This window comes from Musca autumnalis, unplaced genomic scaffold (assembly GCF_047663935.1).
Source record: "Musca autumnalis isolate F117 unplaced genomic scaffold, ASM4766393v1 scaffold_5, whole genome shotgun sequence".
Classification (NCBI taxonomy): Eukaryota; Metazoa; Arthropoda; class Insecta; order Diptera; family Muscidae; genus Musca; species Musca autumnalis.
Window position 1 is genome coordinate 81,847,768 of NW_027412088.1, and position 24,310 is coordinate 81,872,077.

Genomic DNA, 24,310 nt, shown 5'->3' on the forward strand with positions numbered 1-24,310 from the left:
CGGAAGGTGGGCAGGGATGTTTTAATCATGTGTTTTGTGTTTGTCAATTCTGCCAATGTAAATGTTGAGTGGATGTAGTTTTGAAGCCGTTTGCGGATTCTGTTCCGTTTTGCTGTTTTTTATTGATTGTTGCTTCCCAATGGGTAATTGTCGATTTTAGTTGCAGTCTTCTACATTTCTGTTCTCTATGATCGGCATTTTAAAGGCAAACTTAGGGTGGTCCCTATGATCCTTGGCGGAATGCAGATTGAACAAACGCGAAATCTACTAGAAGATCAACTATTTGTGTTTGATGTAACTATTTGTGTTTCTGGTTCTCTTGGGGAACAATCAAAACGAGGTGCTCTACTTCCCAGTGCCTATAAAGCAATATTTTCGATGGGTACAGTTTCCGAGGGATGTTGTCGGTATACAAGTTAAGGAATTCCGGGTCCCTTGGGGACAATCACATACGCCACCTCCCAGTCTCTACAATGTGAAACCTGGATATGGGTACTGGTTTCGATGGTATTGTCTGTAGTTTTACGGATATCTGTATGCCGAACCACAATTCATTAAAATTTTGGGATTTTTTGCCACTGTAGAACACTTTATGTGGGAGTGTATGCCCAAATTCCTCAATTAACCATATTTGGATATATTCTTAACACGTAGTGGGGAACGCTGGGATTAGTTGTAGGCTAGTAGGGAGGTGGTAATCAATCCTGTAGAAGACAAACTCATGGGTACAGGTACAACCATCGCAAGCCTTAGTGGGTATATTTACCTGGATTTGCCAAAATATATTTGAGAAGTTGGGATTTATAATTTTTCTCGTAGAAAACCAAAATTCACATATTTTGACTTAAGTAAAACCGAAGTGTTATTATACACTTAAAAATGGAAAAACTTTAGAGATTTCGTTGATTAAATCAGATGACTATTTTGGGGCACGTCTTTTCTGGTTAGCTGATTAAAACGAAAAAGGAAGTTCCTCTGACAATTTCAGTGTGAGTGGCTAATGTTTCGACGACACAACTTGTCAAAATTAATAACCCAAACAAAATCATGTGGTGCTTACAACCATCTGTTGCCTATAATGTTTATCGATTTTCATGCTTAAACAAAGCAAAATCGCATGCGACAAAATAGTTTGATAAACGTTATTTTTGGGTCCCAAGACGTTAAAATTTAAATACGGGTATAGAAAAAAAAGTCCATTACAGGTTGTGGCTTCAGTATTCCTCAGAAATGGCTGAAATTTGGTATTTAGTCTTCGTTGGGGTTAAAAAATTTCGCCCAGAAACTTGTGTTACAGGTCCATGCTACAATATAGCTCTCATAGAACGGTACCACCCGATTTTCGGTATTTTTAAGGTTGTAGCCTCATTGTCACACCGAAATGGCTGAAATTTGGTACTTGGTCTTCGTTGGGAGTATAAAACTTTCTCCAAGAAATTTGTCGGTATAGGTCCACGTCTTCATATAGCCCCCATAGAACGGTACCTCCCAATTTTCGGTAGTTTGAAGGTTGTGCCCACAGCAACCCACCAAATTGGCTGATATTTGGTATTTAGTCTTTGTTGGAGGTAAAAGCCTTTCTGACTGAAATTCGTCGGTATAGGTCCACCTTTCGATATAGCCCCCATAGAACGGTATCTCCCAATTTTCGTAATTCTGAAAGTTCTGACGTCAATATCCCACCGAAAGACTGTAATTTATTATTTAGTCTTCCATGGGGTTATAAAATATTCCAGAAGAGAAATGTCAGTATAGGTCCGCGGGTTCCTATATCCCCATAGAAGCTTACCTCTTGAATTTCGGTATTTTGAAGGTTTTACGGAAATATCGGAAATTTGGTATTTAGTCTTCTTTGAGTCTTAAAACTTTCCGCAAGAAATTTGTAGGTATAGATCGACGTTTGATATAGTCCCAATGCAACGGTGCCTCCCGAATTTCGGTATTTTGAAGGTTAGCCACATTGTTTTAACGAAATTGCTGAAATTCAATTAAATTTCATGATTATTTCCGTTAATGTACGTGGTTTCTTAGCTACATTGTAATCCCAAATAGTTCCCTTTTTTGTTTTCCCAAGTATTTCTGCCCCAACTCCCTGCATCTTTTGCTTTTGTCTGCAAATCATGTAGAATCTTCAGCATGTAATGTTTTCCTGCGTTTAGGAAGTTTATCATCAGAGCTTTCAGAATCACCGTGAAAACCATAGGGAACTAGACCCATAACACCATCGTCTAATTCCATTCCAAATTCATACCGCTCTTTGTTAGTAAAAACCATGATGTCTTCTTATTTTAATAACATTTCAATCAATTATTATTTTAGAATCATTTAATAATATAAACACTGCACTTACCCGTCCGTTAGAAGGTATTACTTTATTGAATTCAGAATACTATCTAATCTCGTAATGTCCCTAGAGAAACCACAAATTACCAGTTGATAAAGTTAAATAAGATATACGACAGTAAAAAACTGTAAAATTTTGATTTTTTTACAAATTTTTCAATATATGAGGTATTTGAACACATACAGCATCCCAATTTGAATCAATGAAAAGGCCAGAAGTCCATCTTTCATAATTAGTTCGCTTATAGGGGAAAATAGATTTCAAATGTAAATTTTCGTTGCAATATAGAAATTATCACATTTTTGTTCAAAAGTTTGGTCCACAGGGTCCGCCAAATATCATCCGATTATCATCCAAAGGTGTAGGCTAGTTCTTTACATTGTACCCCAACCATGGATGACGTTAAACATTATATCTGAACTACATTAACTGTAGTATTCTTTTAAAGTATACATTTTCCTGTGGACTTACGACCTTTTCGTACTCAAATTTGTACGTTTTGTGGACTTACGACATTTTTCAACAAGGGCAAAACATATAGAAAAACGCGACATACTACCATTTTCTTTGTATCATACGACGTGTTTTGACTTGTACTGTCATCCTGTAACAAATACACGATTTCCAAAAAAAGTGGACTTACGACCTTTTCCGACGGAGCAGACGATATATTAAAAAATCCTAAAATTTTTAGGGAAACGGTATGGAAAACAAGTAAGAACGGCGTTAAGTTCGGCGGGGCCGAACTTGTTATACCCTCCACCACAAGTTGTATTGAAATAAAATGGAATAATTAGTTTTCTTTCGTGTATGAAGAAGACTTAATACTAAATTTCAGCAATTTCGGTAAAACAATGTGAGGCACCATTCTATGGGGGCTATTTCAAAACGTCGATCAATACCGACAAATTTCTGACGGAAAGTTTTTAGGCTCAAAGAAGACTAAGTACCAAATTTCCTATATTACGGTAAGAGAATGTGGCTAAAACTTAAAAAATACCGAAAATCAAGAAGTTAGCTTCTATGCGGATATAGGAAGACGTGGACCTATACTGATAATACTCTTCTGGAATATTTTATAACTCTTGGAAGACGAAATAACGAATTTCAGCCATTTCGGTTGGATATTGACGTCACAATCTTCAGTATTACGAAAATCGGGAGGTACCGTTCTATGGGGGCTATATCGAAACGTGGACCTATACCGACGAATTTTAGTCAGAAATGGGGCAATATGAAAGCGTGGACCTGTACAGACATATTTCTGGCGAACAGTTTTATATCACATTGAAGACTAAATACCAAATTTCAGCCATTTTGGTGGAATATTGAAGACACAACCTTCAAAATACGAAAAATTGGGAGGTACCTTTCCATGGGGGCTATATGAAGGCGTGGACCTATACCGACAAATTTAAAGGGGAAGCTTGAGTACCCCCAACGAAGTCTAAATACCAAATTTCAGCCATTTCGGTGGAATATTGAGGCCACAACGTTCAAAATACCGAAAATCGGGAGGTACCGTTCTATGGGGGCTATATGAAGGCATGGACCGATACCGACAAAGTTCTGGGAGAAAGTTTTATACCACCAACGTTGACCAAGTACCAAATTTCAGCCATTTCGGTGTGATAATGAAGCTAAAACCTTCAAAATACCGAAAATCGGGAGGTACCGTTCTATGGGGGCTATATGAAGGTGTGGACCGATACCGACAAAATTCTGGGGGAAAGTTTTATACCCCCAAAGAAGACTACGTACCAAATTTCAGCCATTTTGGTAGGATAATGAAGCTAAAACCTTCAAAATACCAAAAATCGGGAGGTACCGTTCTATGGGGGCTATATAAAGGTGTAGACCGATAACGACGAAATTCGAGGGAAAAGTTTTATACCCCTAAAGAAGACTACGTACCGAATTGCAGCTATTTTGGTAGGATAATGAAGCTAAAACCTTAACCTTAAACCGTTCTATGGGGGCTATATGAAGGTGTGGACCGATACCGACAAATTCTGGGGGAAAGTTTTATACCCCTAAAGAAGACTACGTACCAAATTTCAGCCATTTTGGTGGGATAATGAAGCTAAAACCTTAAAAATACCGAAAATCGGGAGGTACCGTTCTATGGGGGCTATATCAAAACGTGGACCGATATATCCCATTTTCAATACCAACCATCCTGCAAGTAATAAAAACTTCTGTACCAAATTTGGACTTTCTATCTTTAAAAATGCGAGCTGTATCTTGATTTCAACAGACAGACAGACGGACGGACGGACGGACAGACGGACAGGGTCAAATCGACATAGAATTTTATGCTGATCAATAATATATATACTTTATAGGGTCTCCGACGAATATTTCGATGTGTTACAAACGGAATGACAAATTTAATTATACCCTCCATATGGTGGAGGGTATAAAAACACACATTTTTACCCATGTAATTCAATAAATTTAAAAAAGTGTTCAACGGACGGAACGGTAGGTGTACAAAAGTGCATATAACCTGAAAGAGGACACTATCGGGCATCATTCTAAAAAAAACGGAAGAAGATGTTCCCTAAAAGTTCTAGTCCACTAAACTTGGGATTTCACTAAAATTTAGTACCTGAGAAATAATAAAATAGCTCACTTAGTGTAAATGTTACGGTAATTTATTTAAATTACTCTTAAAGGCAACAATCTTACCTAACTTTAAAAAAAAAAAAAATAAACAAAAAAAAAAACAAAACAACGGACGCAATACTTGTTGTAGTTTCTGAGAAATAGCTGTTCCTTTCTCCAGAAATTTACAAAAATTACGTATTTACCAAAATTGGGATACATTTTTCGCATGATCTAATTGTTTGCTGTTTGTTTGCTGTCGAATCCCAAGTAGAAATTAACAATCGGTGACAACAAAAAAATACGCGTTTTAAGTTGCCGACTGAAATTTAACTTCCCAACTTGAAAAGATTATTACACAAAAACTCAAATAAAAAACTACTTGGACCATCTTTTGTAAAGAGCTAGCCAGATATCAGTGCTAAATTTCTCTGCAAGTTCAACTTCAGAAGCTTCAGTGCTTAATAACCTCAAAAAATGTTTTTGATGATTTATGCCAAATTCCTAGCAACTAAACTGTAGCTCGTTGAGTTTTAGAGATATCAGCAAAATTTGACACTTTATCTTGTGTAGAAGTTATAGAAAAACAAGTAAAAAAGCATTAAGTTCGGCCGGGCCGAACTTTTCATACCCTCCACCATAAAATATTCATTCCTGTCCCCAACTTTAAGTGAGTACGTTAAAATGTCAGATAATGTACATAAAATGCTTCATTCGGGAGGCCCTTTTTTATGGTGCCTATATCTAACTGTTGACAATTTTTGGTGGGCTAGAAATTGGGAGGTACTGTTATATAGGGGTTTTAATAAAACATGGGCCTATGTTGACAGTTTTTGATGGGAGCCTTTAATGTCAAAATAACTCCTAATTCGGTTAAAAAATTTAGCTAGAATCCTCAAAATATCGAAAATCGGTACATAACGTGGGAACTTCAAATGTCATTAACAGCTAGTTCGGAGGTATCTGGGCTATACGAAAATATGAACTTAAATGAACAATTTTTGTTGCAGAATTTTTGTTGACTTTTAAATTTCAAATTACAGAAAGTTCGTCCAAAAAATAAAGCTAAGGTACGGAAAATCGGGAGGTTTGTTTTGGGGCTATACAAAAACATGGACCTACGTTCGGTTAAACATTTTAAGTAAAATCCTCAAAATACCGAAAATAGGGAAGTATCGTTATATTGGGGCTATGTTGAAAATTGTTGATGTAGATGTGTGGTGACCACTACAACCTTCAAATTACAGTTAGTTCTGTTAAAAATTTTAGCTAAAATTGCCAAATTACTGAAAATTGGGAGGTACCGTTACATGGGAGCTATATCCGAACATGGACCTATGTTGACAATTTTTGATGGAGAGGTGTTGTGACCACTAAGAACTTCAAATGTCAAATTACTGCTTGTTCGGTTTAATATTGTAGCTAAAATCATCAAATTACTGAAAATCGGGAGGTACCGTTATATGGGGGCTTTCTTGACAATTTTTGGTGGAGAGGTGTGACCACTAAGAATTTCAAATGTTCAAATTACAGATAATTCGGTTAAAACTTTTTGGTAAAATTCTCAAAATACCTGAAATCGGGCGGTAACGTTATATGGGGGCTATTCCAAAACATGGACCTATGTCCACTAGTTATATAAGTTTATTGATATTTAAGAACCCTAAATGTCAATTGATAGCTAAATCGGTCTGAAAATGTAGATAAAAACGTCAAAATGCCGTAAATCGGGGGTACCGTTATATGGGGGCTATACCAAAACTTGGACCTAGGTCCACAACTTTTGTTATATAAGTTTAGTTACACTTAAGAACCCTAAATGTCAAATTATAGCTAAATCGGTCTGAAAATGTAGCTAAAAACGTCAAAATACCGTAAATCGGGGGGTACCGTTATATGGGGGCTATACCAATACGTGGACCTATGTCCACAACTTTTGTTATATAAGTTTATTGACTTTTAAGAACTTCAAATGTCAAATTATAGCTAAATCGGTCTGAAAATGTAGCTAAACCCGTCAAAATACCGTAAATCGGGAGGTACCGTTATATGGGGGCTATACCAATACGTGGACCTATGTCCACAACTTTTGTTATATAAGTTTATTGACTTTTAAGAACCCCAAATGTCAAATTATAGCTACATCGGTCTGAAAATGTAGCTAAAAACGTCAAAATACCGCAAATCGGGGGGTACCGTTATATGGGGGCTATACCAAAACGTGGACCTATGTCCACAACTTCTAATTTATAAGTTTATTAACACTTAAGAACCCTAAATGTCAAATTATAGCTACATCGGTCTGATAATGTAGCTAAAAACGTCAAAATACCGTATATCGGGGGGTACCGTTATATGGGGGCTATACCAAAACGTGGACCTATGTCCACAACTTTTGTTATATAAATTTATTGATACTTAAGAACCCTAAATTTCAAATTATAGCTAAATCGGTCTAAAAATGTAGCTAAAAGCGTCAAAATACCGCAAATCGGGGGGTACCGTTATATGGGGGCTATACCAAAACGTGGACCTATGTCCACAAGTTTTGTTATATACGTTTGTTGACACTTAAGAACCCTAAATGTCAAATTACAGCCATATCGGTCTGAAAATGTAGCTAAAAACGTCAAAATACCGTAAATCGGGGGGTACCGTTATATGGGGGCTATACCAAAACGTGGATCGATATAGCCCATCATCGAACTTGACCTGCCTGCAAACAAAAGACGCATTTTCCCAAAATTTCAGCGTCCTATCTCCATTTTTGTGGATGCTAGAGTGATTACCACAGACGGACGGACGGACGGACGGACGGACGGACGTGCTCAGATCGACTCAGAATTTTATCCTGATCAAGAATATATATACTTTATAGGGTCGCAAATGAGTATTTCAATGCGTTACAAACGGAAAAACAAACTTAATATACCCTCCATACTATGGTGGAGGGTATAACAAGTAAGAAAAGTCTATAGTCGGACGGAGCCGACCATGGGATACCCTATACCACTATCCCTGGAGAATCGCTCTCCACGGAACTTTTTTTCAATGATTGTGAAAATTTAATTATCAAATATCACAGATGTAATGTATAATACTTATGACCAAAACCAAAAAGTTATCTAGCATGACAAAGACATTTTTGTAGCAGGAAAGGAAAATTTAGTTCACACAAACTAAAATGTAATGAAACCCACTTATGTAGTACTACTACCTCCGTTGTTTAACCGCTACGTTATTGAAATTTTTACCAATTTCACACAAAAGGTTCAGTCCATTTAACCCGCTACGTATTCTCTGATCTTCAGGTTGGTTTGTACGCTTCTTCTTCATCATAAACACAAACTTTGTTCAAAATTTTGCGGTTTATTATTTTGACCTACAGAGCCGCTACAAAATTGGTTAAAATTTTGTTTTTGGTCCATTTCATCCCATTTCACGATCATCACCAAAAACTAATTATATCTATTCTGGCCCGAACCCAACCTCCTTAAAAAATTCGTTACAATCGGTCCATAATTGCGGCCTTAAGTTTGTTTACAATTTTTAATGGACGGACACACATAGCTAAATCGCTTTATCTCGTCGAGATATGAATTTTGGCATACCAAATATGGGGTCTAGGACTAATATTTCGTCTTGTTACATAAACTTTTTGAGAGACAATATGTAGCATGGGATAAAAATTATATATTAGGCAGTAGGCCCGTTATCTAGCAAACACTTTATTGCAATTTACATCAGAGGATAGGTCAGTAGTTTTTTCCCATATGTAGGCTACTTTGCGAAATATATATGTCCTCAAGGAATTAAAATATCGACCAAAAATAAAATTTTTATATTTCTTACAAAAGTAATGGTCCATTTCACCCGCTAAAGAATATCAGATCATTTTTCAAAATTGTAGGCATCTTTTTCGACCTATACTCTTACCCGGTGCAAAATTTCGTGACTATTGATGTATAATTGCGACTTCTAGCGACTTTATTATTACACTACAAACAAATAACGGAATATATTAGGCTGTAACTCTGTTATCTGATCATGCACACCAACATAATTGGCATCAATTGAAAGGTCAAGCGTTCCACTTTCAAATATATCTCACTTGTCCGGAATGGCACTTCCAGGAATTAAGATATAAGCTGTATATTTAAAATTTTCACAATTTTCACACAAAAGTTTTGGTCCATTTAACCCTCTAAATATTATCCTATCGCCATCTCAAATTGAAAGCTTCTCCTTTGTGATATACTCTTACCTTATTTAAAATTACGCGTTGATCGGACTATTATTGAGACCTACAGAGCCGCTAGAAAATTGGATAAATATTATGTTTTTGGTTCATTTCACCCGCTAAATATTTCACGATCATCACCAATAAGAATAGGGATATATTCTGATCTGAACCCGACCTACATACAAAATTTCGTGATGATCGGTCCATAATTGCGGCCTGGAGCGTGTTTACAATTTATAATGGACAGACGGACGGACGGACGGACGGACGGACACACATCTCAAAATCGCTTTATCTCGTCGAGATATGAAAATTGGTATACCACATTGGGGGTCTCCGACGAATATTTCGCGGTGGTACATGAATTTTTACCAAAACAAACTTATAATACCCTTTTCCACATTGTGGTATAGGGTATAAATAGAAATTTGTAACTCAGATAACGCATTCTTGAGTTATTCCACTTTTTGAATGAATGAATGAAACACCAAATAACAATTACGAGTAACAACCAATTCTGTAGGAAAATTTGACGAAAATCTTCAAAAAATCTTAAATTGGGTGGTAACCTTACATGGGGCTTTTGACAAAAATGTTTTGTACCCCTGGCTAAAACTTTAAAAATATCGAAAATCCGTGTGTGCCGTCCTATGGGAGCTATATGAAGACATATACCGTGGAAAGTTGTATATCCCCAAAGAAAACTAAATACCTAACTTTAGTCATTTCGTATTACATATTAAGGCCACAACCTTCAAAATACCGAATAGCGGGAGGCACCGTTCTATGGGGGCTATATGAAGACGTGGAGCTATACCGACAAATTTCAGGTGGAAAGACTAACTGCCAAATTTCAGCCAATTCGGTGGGTTGTTGAGGCCACAACATTCTAAATACCGAAAATCGGAAGGTACCGTTCTATGGGGGCTATATAAAGACAAATTTCAGGTTGAAAGTTTTATGCCCCAAACGAAAACTGAAAAATCCCAAATTTCAGCCATTTCAGTGCCCACATCCTTCAAATTACCAAAAATCGGGAGGTATCGTTCTATGGGGGCTATATGAAGACGACAAATTTCAGGTGGAAAGTTTTATGACCCAAACGAAAACTGAATTCCAAATTTCAGCCATTTCAGTGGTATATTGAGGCCAAAACCTTGAAAATACCGAAAATCAGGAGGTACTGTTCTATGGGTGTTATATCCAAACGTGGACCAATACCAAATATCCTAAGAGCAATAGAAACTTCTGTACCGTCTTTCAACAGACGGACGGACAGATGGACATGGCTATTTTGATCAAGAATATATATACTTTATAGGGTCTCTGTTAATGTGAAATTTTCCTGATCTGGTCACCCTAATTGCATACCCTAAGTTTCGAATACACCCACAAGCTTTGTTTGTGTGGGTGTTACTCTTTCACTCAACATGTCCGTTTGTGTCCTCTCCGTGGCTTTGCTTTTTTCCTTTAAATAAATGCAATTCACTTGTTACCAAACCATCAACCAATATTGTTGTTACTTCGGTAAGCGCTGTTCAAATTCCCAAAATTTGAATAAATAAAGAACCAATACTGTTCTTTCAAAACGACTTATACGCTTGTTTTATTTCCTTTTCTTCCCATCCTTCCAAAACTGCAATCGAGAGGAAAATATTTCGATATCCATGAAATATTTTGCTATCCGAAACTGCAGTAAATCCAGCAATTCTTCCTCCACAGAAATTCCCATTACTTGCATTTTCGTTGGTCCTAATCGAGCCGGATTTTATTGCTGTGCGAGTTTTTTCCTTCCATCCTCATCTCATTTCATCCATTTTTCATCAAAAACAAGGTAAGTTTGTGCTTTTATCATCCATACAATAGTGCATTCCAATTCCAAAGTGCTAAATTCAAAGTGCGTTTTGCCGTCGGCAAAGTGATTTTTTCCTTTTTTCGTTCCTATAACGCACAGTGTTCTACATTTGCTTAATTAGTTTCACTTGCTCTTTGTGCTAATAAAAGTAAATTTATTTTCCGATATTTCCATACTCTAAAGTGAATAAGTTAATTAAAATAATTTAATTGATATTTTTCCTTTGATCCATTATTCCAAATATTTGCAATTTATTTTCCAATTTCATTAATTTGTTTGAAATTACAAAATTATTTTTATTTTCCCATTCGCGACAGTGTGATTCTCTTCATATCTCTATTATTTTCTTGCCGAGAAATTATTCCCATTTATTCCCATTGGTTTGTGTGTTTATTATTATTCCCCACCGCTTTATTCCCCAGTTATTGTTGTTGTTGCAGAAATCTCCACTGCTGAAAAATCTCTTCCACAACATAACTGCTGATCTACATATAAACACACATACATTTATTTCTCGTTGGTCGCTGTCGAGTTATTTGTCCGCTCAGCCAACATAGTGTCTGTTGGTGGTTTCCACTCAACAGTGACTGATTTATCCGATTTATCCATTGTTGTTCTCTTCGTTGTGCTCTTTACTCAAAGTGTACCCTACAGCAAGCCCGTTTATAAGGTCGGTTTACAACGTGTATGTGACATATAAATATTTTTATATTTATTGCATATATAGAGGTGAGGTATCCAACTACTTCATTCCTGCCGACAAATAGTTCTCCATTTTGCCGCTAGAGGGCGCTGTAGATATACGAAAAGAGCAGAGATATTCTACTTTTTCTCCGATTTTCTCAAATTTTTTCCCGATTTTGGCCATTATCTTCCATCCGTTGGAGCTGTTGGCCAATTCCATCAACCGCCGTCACCAGTAGTGTCATTTTCAGCCACTAGGTGTCGCCCTACAAGGAATAAATTACATCAAAAACCATATTTTTTCAAGTTTTCTCCAACTTTTTCGGGATTTTTTCTAATTCTTGGAGCAGTCCGTCCTTATCGCCAACCCAGTTATTGTCTCGAGTACGTAGTGCTGCACACCACCACTAGAGGTCGCTCTCCATTGAAGAAATTACTTGGAAAATTGCGAATTTTTACCTATTTTCCCGATTTTTTTGAAGTTTTACCATAATTTTCGGAGTACTCTTCCAAAGTAATCAAATTGTGGTACTGTTCCGAAGTGTAGTATTGTATATCGCCGCTAGGGGTCGCCGTTCCTGCAGAGAAATATTTAAAAAATTACGATTTTTCCATATTTTCCTTAATTTTTTCCAACTTTTGGGGAATTTTATCTGCCTCTTTTGGAGAATTTTCCTATTCCAACGAGGAAATTTCACTGTAGACAGATAAAAGTAAAGCGATTTTCCTAATTAAATCGACGCTTTCTCAAGTAAGAGTTAAATTTCCTTCCGATTTTTCCATTATTTCCAATCCAGAATGTCGTTGGACTCATTCATCCGCAATGCTGACCAGCTGGTCTCATTCAATGCTGGAGTCGCTGATGGCACTATTCCATTAACCTCCGCCCAGTTGCTTAAAATTCATATTTCCGAATTTAAGGCCTTGTGGGAACGTGCAAAGTCCTCATTCGAACAATTTATGGCCGAAAGGGCTAATGAAGAGGGTGAAGAAGAAAATGACGACGAAGAGGTAGCGTCCGAAATGGACACCTTCCAGGCTAAGTACAAGAGCACTTACGTGACGTATTGTACTTGCCTAGCTAAATTGTCCGAGCTTTTGGAAGACTTCCAAGCACATCATAATCCAAAAGAATCTTCCGTTTCTCCATCTTTGCCCTCCAATAGTCCCGTTGCAGAAGATCGTCACAGTTGCGGTCATTCCTTCCGCCTTCCTCCATGCGACACTGAAGTCTTCGACGGCAATTATATGTCATGGCCTACATTCCGAGACATGTTCACGGCTGTGTACATTAAGAACTCCGGGCTCAGTCCAGTCGAGCGTTTATTCCATTTGACCCAGAAGACTAGAGGAGAAGCTCGAGATATAGTCCAAAGATCCCCATTGACTAACCAAGGTTTCCAATTAGCCTGGAAGAACTTGTGCGCTAGATTCGAGAACAAAAGAATTCTTGTGAATGGTCAACTCAAGGTTCTTTTCAGTATTCCTTTTATTAAAGTCGAATCAGCTTCTGCCTTAAAGTCAATGCAGCGAGATATCAATTCCTGTATATCTGCGCTTTCCTTGTACGATATCGATATCAAGAGTTGGGATCCGATATTCGTATTCCTTTGCTCCAATCGTCTTCCAGACTCAACTCTAACTTTGTGGGAACAAGGTCTCACTGACAAAACAGCCCTTCCAAAGTGGGAAGACCTTGATTCCTTTCTCACAAATCGGTATCGTACTCTTGAGTCCGTTTCCGAGATGCGAAGCAATTCAAAGTCGGAGGACAATAAAGGGAAATCCCATTCCAATCCCAAAACTTCAAAATTTAGTTCATTCCAGACTAAAGTTTCTGCTCCAAAATGTCCATTGTGCACCAATTCCGAGCACATCCTTCGAAAATGTCCAAAGTTTGTCGCAATGGACATTAAACAACGCTCATCCGAGGTGAAGAAACAAGGGCTATGCCTAAATTGTTTCTCTAAGACACATCATGTCCGTAATTGTTCCAGTAAAAACAACTGTTTTGAGTGCCAACGAAGACACAACACTATGCTACATGACAGCTCTGTACATAGTCGTCCCTCCAATCTTCCTTCTAACCCCAATAGTAACTCAGCCTTGAGTGCTAGCTCTGTTCCCTTTACTCCAAATTCCGTACAGTCCACTAGTTCTGGGAACGGAGTGATCCAATCGTGTTTCACAACGAGCTCAAGGGGAGTTTTGTTGGGGACTGCTCTGGTGGATGTGATTCACTTAGGTGTTTCATATCAAGCCCGAGTGCTTCTCGATTCCGGTTCACAGGGAACCTTCGTTTCCGAGAAGTTCTTCAACAAATTGAAGCTTCCTTTCCAACGTACGAACGTGCATATTTCCGGTCTCAACAATACCACTGCAGCTTCCGTTCGTAAACTTTGTTCCATATTATTATGTTCCAGACTTGAGAAGTTCGTCCAAGTTGAAGTCCAGGCATTTGTCGTTCCGAAGTTATCTGGAAATCTCCCTTCGCAGACTCTGCCCACGTCCTTGTTCTCTCGCCTTCCTAACATCAAGCTAGCAGATCCTCATTTCCACAAGAGTTCCGCTATTGATCTGCTAGTTGGAGGTGATTTTATTCCTGAAATCATGCGATCCGGGGTAATGCATAATTTGTGTGAATCCCTAATGGGACAAGAGACCATCTTCGGATGGGTTCTTACCGGTCCCATTCCCCTCTCTTCTCCATCGTCCACCGTAGTCTCCAACTTCTGCGAAATTTCCCTTGACAAGGAAATACGCCGTTTCTGGGAGGTGGAGAATGGTACAAGAAAGAAGTTCACTTCCAATTCCGATAAATCTTGCGAAGAACTGTTTGTTTCGACTACCACGAGAAACAAAGACGGCAGGTATGTCGTTCGCCTTCCCTTCAAGGAAGGTTTTCCAGATAAAATTTTCCTAGGACAATCCCGTCCAAGTGCGGTCTCTCAATTCCTCCGCAATGAGAGCCGTCTTCTCCGAAATCCGAATTTTAAATTAGAGTATGATCAGGTTCTGGATGAGTACATTCAGCTGAAGCATATGGTTCCAATTCAAACTCCGAGTTCCAATTCTAATCCAGGCCACTACTATATGCCGCATCATTCCGTTGTAAAGCCGGATAGAACCACCACAAAAGTTCGTGTGGTTTTCAACGCATCGGCTGCTTCATCCAATGGTCAAAGTCTCAATGATATTTTGCATACAGGTCCAGTGTTGCAGAATGACTTGACCACACTCATTCTCAAATGGCGATTATTCCGTTTCGTGTTCAATGCTGCCATCCAAAAAATGTACCGCCAGATTCTTGTCCATTCTGATCATACTCCGTTCCAAAGAATTGTCTTCCGCAACCACCCAGGTGAAATCATCCAAGATTTCGAGCTACAAACTGTCACTTTCGGTGTCAATTGTGCTCCCTACTTAGCTATTCGCACCCTTTTGCAACTAGCTGATGATGTCCAAAGTAGCCATCCAAAGGCAAGTTCCATTATCCGCAATGATATGTACGTGGATGATGTACTCTCCGGTGCACATTCACTTTCCGAAGCTATCAATTCCAAAAATGAGCTTAAATCCGCTCTATCATCAGCTGGTTTCTCCCTTCGAAAATGGACAGCGAACTCAATGGATATTCTAGCGGATCTTCCTAATGATCATTTGTTGTGTGAAGATTTCCTGAACTTCGACGATAGTAGCACAGCAAAAACGCTAGGAATTCGTTGGAACGCTCGTTCAGATTCATTTTTCTTCGTCACAACGCCTTTTCCAAATTCTTGTTCCTACACAAAGAGGGAAATTCTTTCCCAGATCTCCAAACTTTTTGATCCTGCAGGCTGGCTTTCGCCATGCATCGTTGTGGCAAAAATTATAATGCAGAAAATATGGTCCGATGGAACAGGTTGGGACGAAGTTATAAGTCCAATCACACTGTCTCAGTGGAAGATTTTCCAATCCGACTATTCTAGTCTTGATCGAGTCAGTATTCCAAGATGGCTCCATTACATTCCTTCCGCTGAAATTCAATTTCATGGTTTCTGCGATGCCTCTGAAAAGGCATACGCAGCCGCTTTATATGTGCGAATAGCTCGAGGTTCCTCCATATCCACTCACCTGGTGTATTCCAAAACAAGAGTTGCTCCAGTTAAGACATTGTCCATTCCACGTCTAGAACTATGTGGGGCTGTCCTATTAGCAGAAATGATCGATACGTTGCTTCCGACACTTGACATATCCAATTATTCCTTGTTCTGCTGGACAGACTCTACGATAGTTCTCTCCTGGCTTTCCAAACCGCCATGCCATTGGCTAACATTCGTTGCCAATCGGGTTTCCAATATAATTCAGGTGGTTCATCCTTCCAAATTCCACCATGTTCCTTCCGAATCCAACCCGGCAGACTTAGCGAGTCGTGGTCTCCTACCATCAGATATCGTCGATAATGATCTCTGGTGGTTTGGGCCGACCTGGCTTCGTGATTCCGTCGATCGATGGCCGGACAATGTTCCTATCCAAGACACAAGCGCGGAACGCAAGCCCCTTAAGGTCCACTTTTCCTATTTCGAGGATTCCGTTGATATTCTTGAAAATATTTCGTCGTATCCTCGGGCCCTCAGGGTGTTTGCTTACGTCCATCGGTTTTTCAGGCGGACACATCCACGATTCCGTTCCGATTTCCTTCATGAGTCGCACTTGGTTTCCAATTCTGAAATCCTTGTTGCGCGAAGTCTGCTGGTAAAATGGTACCAGAAGTTCCATTTTCCAAATGAATACAAGGCTTTATCCTGCAATCAGCCGATTTCCTCATCCAGTTCGATTCTAAGTCTAAATCCATTCTTAGATTCCGATGGCTTAATCCGGTCCTGTGGTCGTTTAGATTCCGCCCCATGCATTTCCTATGATGAGAAGCGTCCTATTATCCTTCCGTACAACTGCCAATTTTCCCGGCTATATGTTGATTTTGTCCACAAAATTACTATCCATGGCGGCAATCAACTGGTTCTTCGAGTAATAAGATCCCAATACTGGATTCCTAAAGTCAAGAACCTGATTAAGACCACAATCAATAAATGTCGGCCTTGTATTCTGTACAAAAAGCGATGTCAAAAACAAATAATGGCTGCGCTCCCTCCTGAGCGTACCGAAATCTCTCGTCCTTTCTTCCGCACGGGCCTCGACTTCGCAGGTCCCTTTGACATCAAAGCTTACTCCGGTCGCACATGTCGTATCACAAAAGGATATGTGTGCGTTTTCATTTGTTTTTCGACCAAGGCAATTCATCTCGAGGCCACTCCCGATCTTTCCACATCCTCGTTCTTAGCAGCCTTCCACAGATTCGTCTCTCGGCGAGGATGCCCCGCACATTTGTACTCTGACAATGGTACGACATTTGTGGGTGCTTCCAAAGTTCTCGCGAGAGAGTTTCTCCAGGCATCTCGTGCTGCAGTGGTCGAATGTTTTTCCTTCCAAAATCTCAGTTGGCACTTTATTCCACCTGGGGCGCCTCATATGGGTGGCCTCTGGGAAGCCGGGGTTAAGAGTTTCAAAACCCATTTCCGAAAGTTCGCCGGCTCCCGCAAATTTACGTTCGAAGAGTTCTCGACACTTCTGTCCAGGATTGAAGCCTGTCTGAACTCTCGTCCTTTGTCTCCTATTTCCAGCGAGCCAACTGATTTCGCCGCTTTGACGCCAGGTCATTTCTTGATCGGGACTCCCATCTTAGCTCCTATCGATCCCAACGTTGATGAGAGTTCAGTCTCCATGCTCAATCGGTGGCAGCGTTTGAAGGCTATCCATCAGAGTTTCTGTGCTCGTTGGAAAACCGAATACCTCCTGGAGCTTCAAAAGCGTTATAAGTGGCAGACTCCAGAGAGAGATATTGAAGAGAACGCACTAGTCGCCATTTATGATGAAAATCTTCCGCCGAATTCCTGGCGCCTTGGTAGAGTCTCCAAAACTTACCTTGGTTCAGATCGGCATGTTCGAGTCGCTGATATTGTGACGCAGAAGGGCGTTGTTACGCGTCCGATCACAAAGTTAGTTGTCCTATCAGCTAATTAAGTTCATCATTTCTTCTTCTTCCTTTCTGTCCTGTGGTGTTTCGTCCATACCCTCCCTAGTACCGTCATGCCCAAACACTCATCCAACAACAACAAAGCCAATCGTTCCAAAGCAGCGTCGTACAAAAGGGGACAGTTCTTATGCCGCCTCTGCCAGCGTCCTCATGCACTGCGTCGATGCTACAAGTTCCTTCAAATGGACATGGCAAAGAGAATGAAGGTGGTCCGGGAACACAAATACTGTGTAAATTGTTTAGCCCTGGACCATTCTGAAGGTTCGTGTTTGAGTGAAACCGGCTGTCGTCACTGCAACAAGTTTCACCACACTCTCCTTCACGTGGATCCCAAGTTGCGGGACCAAATCCTTCCGCCCTCTCCGAAATCGCGCTCGAAGTCTCCATCCAACTCACCACGGCCATCCACCTCCAAGGCAGCGCGACCCCAACCGAGACCGCAGGCATCCGCGCCAGTATCGCGCAGCACGAAAGGGTCTCTCACTTCCCTGATACGGCAAAACCGAACCATTCTGCTGCCTACGGTCCTCGTAAGGATTGATGCGAAGACTGTGGCTCGTTGTCTTTTGGACTCAGCATCGCCGGTCAGTCGGGTCTCAAGAGCGTTTGTGGAGAAGAGCCAGTTGAGTACGCTGACCTTAAGAGAGGAGACGGTATGCCAGCTGACGTTATTCTCTCGGCATGACTCGAATGTGAACATAGAGGGCACATTTCGAGTCGACAACCGGATTACGACGAAGACCCCTGCGGAGTCCTTGCCAGAGGAATTCAAAAGTAATTTCCCCCACCTCATCTTTGCCGACCCCAAATTTTACCAGTCTTCGGGTGTCGACATTGTGATTGGAGTGGATATGTACCCGAAGGTCGTCACGGAGGGGGTATACTCGAGAAGTGGCTTACCAACGGCTCAGAGCACCTTGTTTGGCTGGGTCGTTTATGGCGTATGTTCCTGATGGGTCCGTTCCCCAAAATTTCCATTTTTCTTTTACTATTCTACGTTACCATGAATTCTGAATAAACCTGAATTAGTCTGAATGCACTATTGTTTTTCTTTCCCTCCAAAGCACAAACTTTACCTTTTCAGATCTACCTCATGAAGTCCAAGATGCTAATACGGATTCCTGGCAGAGCTGATGTCATCCTCCTATTCATCACATCCATGCTTAGATTTAACATCTTGATCTAATTCATATTCCTTCATTCAGTAACGTTCATGCCTGTTTGTAAACAGACGGGACACACACGGAATTCTCCTTTCTTTCCATTGCAGTGGTACTGCAAGGGGCCCGGTGATGTTAATGTGAAATTTTCCTGATCTGGTCACCCTAATTGCATACCCTAAGTTTCGAATACACCCACAAGCTTTGTTTGTGTGGGTGTTACTCTTTCACTCAACATGTCCGTTTGTGTCCTCTCCGTGGCTTTGCTTTTTTCCTTTAAATAAATGCAATTCACTTGTTACCAAACCATCAACCAATATTGTTGTTACTTCGGTAAGCGCTGTTCAAATTCCCAAAATTTGAATAAATAAAGAACCAATACTGTTCTTTCAAAACGACTTATACGCTTGTTTTATTTCCTTTTCTTCCCATCCTTCCAAAACTGCAATCGAGAGGAAAATATTTCGATATCCATGAAATATTTTGCTATCCGAAACAGCAGTAAATCCAGCAATTCTTCCTCCACAGAAATTCCCATTACTGGCATTTTCAGTCTCCAAGGAATATTTTGATGTGTTACAAACGGAATGACAAATTTAAGTATACTCTCCTACATATTATAGTGGAGGGTATAAAAAACATGTGAATAATATACGAGGGAAACTAAAAAAGTTTCTGGCCTAGGCAATCCACAGAGTTTGCCAAGCATCATTTAGCAAAACCGTTGTCAGGACAGTTGGACATAGCACCATGTGTTGGGTTGGTTAAAGTAATTCGAAAAAAATCACTTTACAAAAAAAAAATGGAATTTACTTGTGAACATTTTCTTCCGATCATTTTTCATCATTTTCGATCGTTTTTCACAATGTCGAAAAGAATCATTCTATAGCACTATGAAAAACTAATTAATGAAATCAATCTAGACGCACTCGCTAAAAATCAAAAGTCAAAACGGCGGTTGTGCCAGAAAAAAATTAAGCCGTGCCTGAACGGATAATCCAAGATCGCAGCAATCGCCAGATGATGCAGTAAAAGCGTTCAAAAACCATGTTTTACATTAGTCTCAATCAAGCCACTATAAACAACACAACAATTGATCGTATGTCAAACTGTCCTGAATACGTTTAGCCTAAAAACTGTCAAACTTTCAAAAAAAAGTCGAATGACGCCTGGCAATACTGTGTGCTGCCTAGGCCAGATTTTTAGCTCCCCTCGCATCATGTTATAAAAATATTAAACACTTTTGCTAGACAATTTCGTTTAACCTATGCGACTCACTAAGCAACCCGCTATAAATATCACCCAGAATTTCGCAGTCCGTTTCTTGCAAAACATGCTTAAGTAGGCATTTTTATTTTGTCACACAGGAAGTTGGTAGGCAATGCATAGTTTCTTATGCGGAAATGCAAAACTTTGTGAAAGTGGCAATTATAACAGGTTTAGAGAGACATAATAAACTTTATTCAGGTTAAAAATGTAAATCAAAAATTCAAGCAGCTGTACGTGATATGGAAAATTATGAAAATTAGCTATACACGTGATAACAGGAAAACATAGCGCATTTCCGGCAATAAAATTTATTTATCTTTCGTAAATATGTATATGTGTATGTAAATTTATTCACTTTTAAATCTCAGTTTTGTACATCGATTTCGAAATGAATTAGACTGTGTGTGTTTTTTTATACCCTGCATTTGTTTGTAACAAAAAAGGAAGCGAGATAGACCCACAGTTCCGGTTAGTGATATACATAAAATCACTTTCTGAGTCGATTAATGCGTGACCGTCCGTCTGTCCATGTCTTTTTGTAATCAAAGTACAAGTCGCATTTATTGTCCGACTCAACTGAAAATTTGAGAAAATCATTTTTGTTTCAAAAGACGAACTCTGTTTATTTGGCGGTTTTACCAAAATAAATGACGTTCGTCCTTTGGCAAAAAATATTTTTAGATTTGTATACAGCTCCTATATATCTTTTCGTCCGATTTTAAGTATATAGCGCAACAATCACGCTATATCTGTCCAATTTTGATAAAATTTGGAACTTGTATCGGAATTTGTCTAGAAATAAATGTGACAAATTATATTGAAATCAGTTACGATTTGGATATAGCTCACATATGTATATCAGGAATATTGTCAATTATTTCATATTCCATTTCAGAAAAAAGGATAAATTTTTTTCGCGCTACATCAACTATTTTTGATATGTAGGTTAAGAAAAAAATTCCGAGTACGAATCTGGTCGCGAGCCAATTTTTGGTTGTTGCGGACAAAAGTTATGGCGCTTTTATTTCGCTTTTTAAGAAAGAAAATATTATAAAAACGCTAATTATTTTAATGAGCACAATTGTTACAAAAAAGTTCTCTCGAAGTTACTTCAGCGAGTAGATTGCATAATACCTGCAAAATGTTACACAGAATTCGCGGAATGTACAAAAAATTGATAAATTATTGAATATAAGTCTACTTTTTTCAAAATTAAGGCCCATTTAGTGGTCATAAAATTACAAAAAAAATTGTTGTGGATCCAAACTTCACGGCAAATCAAATGAGACTACAATCATACAGATTGGTGTTATAGTTTGGATGTTACAGCCAAAATAAGCACATATTTCGGTCAAAAAAAAAAATAATTTTTTGTTTAAAAAAATATTTTTCACATGCATTATGTAGTAGAAAATATTGTAAAAATTTATAGGAATACTTCCTTCATTTTGCTTAAATCTCCCAACAAAATAGACGGATTTTGCTTTATTGACATTCATATTAAAGCTTTCCCATTAGGGAAGCTAATTGGGTTGATGGGGATATATGTCAAAGCTTCTGAAATGGAAATAGAGGTCAAATAACCATGTTCCATATTATTATGTTCCAGACTTGAGAAGTTCGTCCAAGTTGAAGTCCAGGCATTTGTCGTTCCGAAGTTATCTGGAAATCTCCCTTCGCAGACTCTGCCCACGTCCTTGTTCTCTCGCCTTCCTAACATCAAGCTAGCAGATCCTCATTTCCACAAGAGTTCCGCTATTGATCTGCTAGTTGGAGGTGATTTTATTCCTGAAATCATGCGATCCGGGGTAATGCATAATTTGTGTGAATCCCTAATGGGACAAGAGACCATCTTCGGATGGGTTCTTACCGGTCCCATTCCCCTCTCTTCTCCATCGTCCACCGTAGTCTCCAACTTCTGCGAAATTTCCCTTGACAAGGAAATACGCCGTTTCTGGGAGGTGGAGAATGGTACAAGAAAGAAGTTCACTTCCAATTCCGATAAATCTTGCGAAGAACTGTTTGTTTCGACTACCACGAGAAACGAAGACGGCAGGTATGTCGTTCGCCTTCCCTTCAAGGAAGGTTTTCCAGATAAAATTTTCCTAGGACAATCCCGTCCAAGTGCGGTCTCTCAATTCCTCCGCAATGAGAGCCGTCTTCTCCGAAATCCGAATTTTAAATTAGAGTATGATCAGGTTCTGGATGAGTACATTCAGCTGAAGCATATGGTTCCAATTCAAACTCCGAGTTCCAATTCTAATCCAGGCCACTACTATATGCCGCATCATTCCGTTGTAAAGCCGGATAGAACCACCACAAAAGTTCGTGTGGTTTTCAACGCATCGGCTGCTTCATCCAATGGTCAAAGTCTCAATGATATTTTGCATACAGGTCCAGTGTTGCAGAATGACTTGACCACACTCATTCTCAAATGGCGATTATTCCGTTTCGTGTTCAATGCTGCCATCCAAAAAATGTACCGCCAGATTCTTGTCCATTCTGATCATACTCCGTTCCAAAGAATTGTCTTCCGCAACCACCCAGGTGAAATCATCCAAGATTTCGAGCTACAAACTGTCACTTTCGGTGTCAATTGTGCTCCCTACTTAGCTATTCGCACCCTTTTGCAACTAGCTGATGATGTCCAAAGTAGCCATCCAAAGGCAAGTTCCATTATCCGCAATGATATGTACGTGGATGATGTACTCTCCGGTGCACATTCACTTTCCGAAGCTATCAATTCCAAAAATGAGCTTAAATCCGCTCTATCATCAGCTGGTTTCTCCCTTCGAAAATGGACAGCGAACTCAATGGATATTCTAGCGGATCTTCCTAATGATCATTTGTTGTGTGAAGATTTCCTGAACTTCGACGATAGTAGCACAGCAAAAACGCTAGGAATTCGTTGGAACGCTCGTTCAGATTCATTTTTCTTCGTCACAACGCCTTTTCCAAATTCTTGTTCCTACACAAAGAGGGAAATTCTTTCCCAGATCTCCAAACTTTTTGATCCTGCAGGCTGGCTTTCGCCATGCATCGTTGTGGCAAAAATTATAATGCAGAAAATATGGTCCGATGGAACAGGTTGGGACGAAGTTATAAGTCCAATCACACTGTCTCAGTGGAAGATTTTCCAATCCGACTATTCTAGTCTTGATCGAGTCAGTATTCCAAGATGGCTCCATTACATTCCTTCCGCTGAAATTCAATTTCATGGTTTCTGCGATGCCTCTGAAAAGGCATACGCAGCCGCTTTATATGTGCGAATAGCTCGAGGTTCCTCCATATCCACTCACCTGGTGTATTCCAAAACAAGAGTTGCTCCAGTTAAGACATTGTCCATTCCACGTCTAGAACTATGTGGGGCTGTCCTATTAGCAGAAATGATCGATACGTTGCTTCCGACACTTGACATATCCAATTATTCCTTGTTCTGCTGGACAGACTCTACGATAGTTCTCTCCTGGCTTTCCAAACCGCCATGCCATTGGCTAACATTCGTTGCCAATCGGGTTTCCAATATAATTCAGGTGGTTCATCCTTCCAAATTCCACCATGTTCCTTCCGAATCCAACCCGGCAGACTTAGCGAGTCGTGGTCTCCTACCATCAGATATCGTCGATAATGATCTCTGGTGGTTTGGGCCGACCTGGCTTCGTGATTCCGTCGATCGATGGCCGGACAATGTTCCTATCCAAGACACAAGCGCGGAACGCAAGCCCCTTAAGGTCCACTTTTCCTATTTCGAGGATTCCGTTGATATTCTTGAAAATATTTCGTCGTATCCTCGGGCCCTCAGGGTGTTTGCTTACGTCCATCGGTTTTTCAGGCGGACACATCCACGATTCCGTTCCGATTTCCTTCATGAGTCGCACTTGGTTTCCAATTCTGAAATCCTTGTTGCGCGAAGTCTGCTGGTAAAATGGTACCAGAAGTTCCATTTTCCAAATGAATACAAGGCTTTATCCTGCAATCAGCCGATTTCCTCATCCAGTTCGATTCTAAGTCTAAATCCATTCTTAGATTCCGATGGCTTAATCCGGTCCTGTGGTCGTTTAGATTCCGCCCCATG

The 24,310-nt window shown here is 39.7% G+C and overlaps 2 protein-coding genes across 2 annotated transcripts; both read left to right on the plus strand.

Annotated features, from left to right (window-relative positions):
• Positions 1–12,531: 12,531 nt before the first annotated feature.
• LOC141386674 (uncharacterized) lies at positions 12,532–16,175 on the plus strand. Its single transcript, XM_073955592.1, has 2 exons — positions 12,532–15,944; positions 15,995–16,175. The coding sequence occupies exons 1-2, from the start codon at positions 12,532–12,534 to the stop codon at positions 16,173–16,175; spliced, it is 3,594 nt and encodes a 1,197-aa protein (XP_073811693.1).
• A 5,856-nt stretch (positions 16,176–22,031) lies between these two features.
• On the plus strand, positions 22,032–23,863 carry LOC141386675 (uncharacterized). Its single transcript, XM_073955593.1, has 2 exons — positions 22,032–23,632; positions 23,683–23,863. The coding sequence occupies exons 1-2, from the start codon at positions 22,032–22,034 to the stop codon at positions 23,861–23,863; spliced, it is 1,782 nt and encodes a 593-aa protein (XP_073811694.1).
• Positions 23,864–24,310: the final 447 nt, after the last annotated feature.

Excerpts from the sequence above, each read along its gene's own strand:
- LOC141386674 (XM_073955592.1), top strand. The coding sequence starts at position 12,532 with ATGTCGTTGGACTCATTCATCCGCAATGCTGACCAGCTGGTCTCATTC. Across the intron at positions 15,945-15,994 it reads TTAGCAGAAATGATCGATAC|ACTCTACGATAGTTCTCTCC; the intron begins GTTGCTTCCGAC and ends TCTGCTGGACAG.
- LOC141386675 (XM_073955593.1), top strand. The coding sequence starts at position 22,032 with ATGCGATCCGGGGTAATGCATAATTTGTGTGAATCCCTAATGGGACAA. Across the intron at positions 23,633-23,682 it reads TTAGCAGAAATGATCGATAC|ACTCTACGATAGTTCTCTCC; the intron begins GTTGCTTCCGAC and ends TCTGCTGGACAG.